The 2,980-nt window shown below is 52.3% G+C and overlaps 1 protein-coding gene across 1 annotated transcript; it reads left to right on the top strand.

The window, feature by feature from the left end:
- Window positions 1-2,009: 2,009 nt before the first annotated feature.
- On the top strand, window positions 2,010-2,974 carry LOC124234566 (xanthine dehydrogenase/oxidase-like; the record flags this gene model as incomplete). Its single annotated transcript, XM_046651908.1, has 2 exons — window positions 2,010-2,196; window positions 2,796-2,974. Coding segments are annotated over exons 1-2 (366 nt in total), but the record flags the coding sequence as incomplete, so codon positions are not given.
- Between the last annotated feature and the right edge of the window lie 6 nt (window positions 2,975-2,980).

Here is a 2,980-nt window from a genome sequence, read left to right as displayed (position 1 = left end):
GGGCGGGCTCTGAGGACCGCCTGAGGGCCTGGGGACCCACCGAGGAATCTGGACAGTTGAATTCCTGCCATGACCCCTTTGTAGTCACACAGCCCGGTTCAACCCCTTGCTGGCTGCGTGAAGTCAGAAAAAAGTTACTTCTTCTCTGCCCTCATTTTCCCATTTCACATATGGGAGTAACAATACCTCCTTAAAGGGTTGTTCTGAGTGTTAACTGAGATCCTTGCTGACTGTTCTCCATAAATGTTTTCAGAGAGCCAGCTATGCGCCAGGTGTTCTGGGAGGGGCTGAGGTGCCAAGATCAATTGGACACAGTTCCTTTCCTGGAGTGTCTCCCAGTCAGAGGGAGGAGGGAGCAATGGAGGTAAAGCGTCTAAGGTGGGGCCTGATGGACACTAGGGGTTCCATAAACGTCACTCTCTTGCCCCCCACTTTTCCTGGGGGCGATGTGGTAAGGCAAAGGAGAGGAGATGTCCAAGCGTGACTGTGTTTGTGTTGCCTATGACTGTGGCCACCTGCCTTGTTGAGACATGAGGCCCACGATATGTGAACAGGCCAAGGAGACTTGAGACCTGGCTCGGCCCATTTCCACTGTGCTGGGTCCCAAGCCCAGTGAGGACCCGAGGAGAGGATTGTGGCACAGCCGAGGTCTGCCTTAAAGGACCTCTGGTTTGGGGGAACTAGACATGCTTTTAAGCAGCCAGTTCAGCTTGTAGGAGACTCCTCGCTCTGGTTCTGGAAGGAGCCCCTGAGCCCTGGGCTCTGTTGGATCTGCAGAGCTGGCCATGCCCTGTGAGCACAGGTACGGTAGAGTCCCCAGCTGCAGCAATGCAACACATGGGATGGCAGGGTGGCCTGTGAGACAGGCTCAGGTGACATGATCACGATGGCCCAAGTAGTCACAGCCCAAAGTAGCAAGAGGGAAGGTGGAGAATGACTGGCTGGAAGAATCTTTGGGGTCCTTTGACACATGATGTGTTCCTTGCCATAAGTCACACCCCATCCTGGACCCACTTAGATTCCAACAGAAAGGAATTCACAAAAACTTTATAAACTTCAAGTTAGAAATAATTTCTTAAGCCCACTCTGTCTGCTCCACCCGCTCCTCCCTTGTACACACACCCCACCAGTTTAACCCCACAGCCAGGGCAGGGTGTTGGGGGCACCCGGGCAGAGAGAGAACCTTACCCAGATGGGCCACTTTCTGCCTCCATCTGCATTCTATGTCCTGGGAGCTGATATTCAAACTGGCCAGACTCCTGGAACCCTCAGGAATTTCCAACAGCACATGGGAGGGTCAAGGATGCACAGACATTTCTTTTTAACCTTTCCCACCTATGGCCCTGTGGGTGGGGCTGGGGGAGGTGCTGTGCTAACTAGGTCTGGGGAACAGAGGCACGTCTGTCTGTCCACAGAACTGTCTAACTTAGTAGCCAGAAAGGACAGAGCCCAGGCCTGGATGTGTGGTCCCACAAAGCCGTGCACCTTGAGGAACCCAGACGCACGTGGGGACTGGGTGGCAGATTTGAAGTTTTCCCTCAGTCACTTTTCCCTCTTGCTCAATGTCGGACTTTCATGTTATCATTACTATCACACCCCACTCTAACAGTAGGTCCAGTACTGCAATGTGCCCGTTCTTAGCTGTGTAATTTGGGCAAGAAACTCAACCTCCCTGTGCCTCAGTTTCTTCATGGATAAACAGAGGAAATCACTGTCTCGTAGGGCTGCTGGAGGATTAAATGAGTCAAGATGTGTAAAGTGCTTAGAAGGGTTCCTGACCTATTTTAATACTCTGTGTTTTCTAATATTGTTACTAAACACCTGCAAACACAACATACACACACACACACACGAATATATTCAAGTTTATCTTATCTGAATTCGGACAGTTTTTTGAGGGAGGGAAAAACAGAGCTTGTGGGCTGACAGTGTGGAACCGTGCTCACCCCATCTTGTCCACGGCCTCCTCATTCCGAGACGTCCATGGGGCAGTCGGTCACACTGTGACTATGGCGTCCGTCCTGCGCAGCGATGGAAAGAATGCCGCCGGCTGCCCTGGGGATAAAGGACCACCTGCAACCTCAGGCTTCCGTTTCTTTCCAGGCATCGAGATGAAGTTTAAGAACAAGCTGTTTCCTCTGATCGTGTGTCCAGCCTGGATCCCCGAGATGAACTCAGTGGAGCACGGAGAGGAAGGTAAGGAGGTTCGCCTGAGCCCACAGAGGAGCTGGGACACTGGGAATCGCTTACCCGGAGGGGGATGGCGGGTCCCCAGAAAGCCTCCCCTTTGGCTTTTGCTGCCGCCTGCTGCTCCGGGAGCCACCCTGCACAGGGGAAGCGGCTCATTCCTTCACTGCCTACTTCCACTGAGGATCCGTGGTAGGGTGCCAGCTGCAAGGGCTGTGGGGTTTTTGGTAGTTGTTCTCTATCCTGGCTACTGTTACAATAGCTCATGGGGGTAGGGGATAAGCTGGGGGAGTTTTTGGGTGCTTTTTAAAAAATGCCAGGACTTAGCTCTTAGAGATCTGATTTTAGTGAGTTAAGAACTACTGCTTTAGGGAAAAGAGCACTCTGGTTGTAGGATCAAGAGACCTGGGGTTGAGTCCTGGCTCTTTTATTAGCTGTGTGGCATTGGACAAATTAACCTCTCTGGGACTTAATGTTTTTACCCATATAAGGATGTGAGACCTGGTTCAGCCTCACTCAGGTTGCTGTAAAGCTTGATAGGAGCTGTGTGTGAAAGGGTTTTCTGAGCTGCGAAGGGAATCGCTGTTATTCTGAGCGTGTGTTCCCAGGTATCTCCTTTGGAGCCTCCTGCCCCCTGAGCTGTGTGGAAAAGACCCTGCTGGATGCAGTTGCCCAGCTTCCTACCTACAAAACAGAGGTGTTCAGAGGTGTCCTGGAGCAGCTGCGCTGGTTTTCTGGGAAGCAGCTCAAGTCTGTGGCCGTGAGTCTCTGTTCAGGGGCCCGTAACGCCCAG

The sequence above is a fragment of the Equus quagga genome, unplaced genomic scaffold (genome assembly GCF_021613505.1).
Source record: "Equus quagga isolate Etosha38 unplaced genomic scaffold, UCLA_HA_Equagga_1.0 90251_RagTag, whole genome shotgun sequence".
NCBI classification, from domain to species: domain Eukaryota; kingdom Metazoa; phylum Chordata; class Mammalia; order Perissodactyla; family Equidae; genus Equus; species Equus quagga.
Note: the sequence above shows the minus strand (reverse complement) of the source record. Positions and strands in the feature narration are given on the sequence as shown.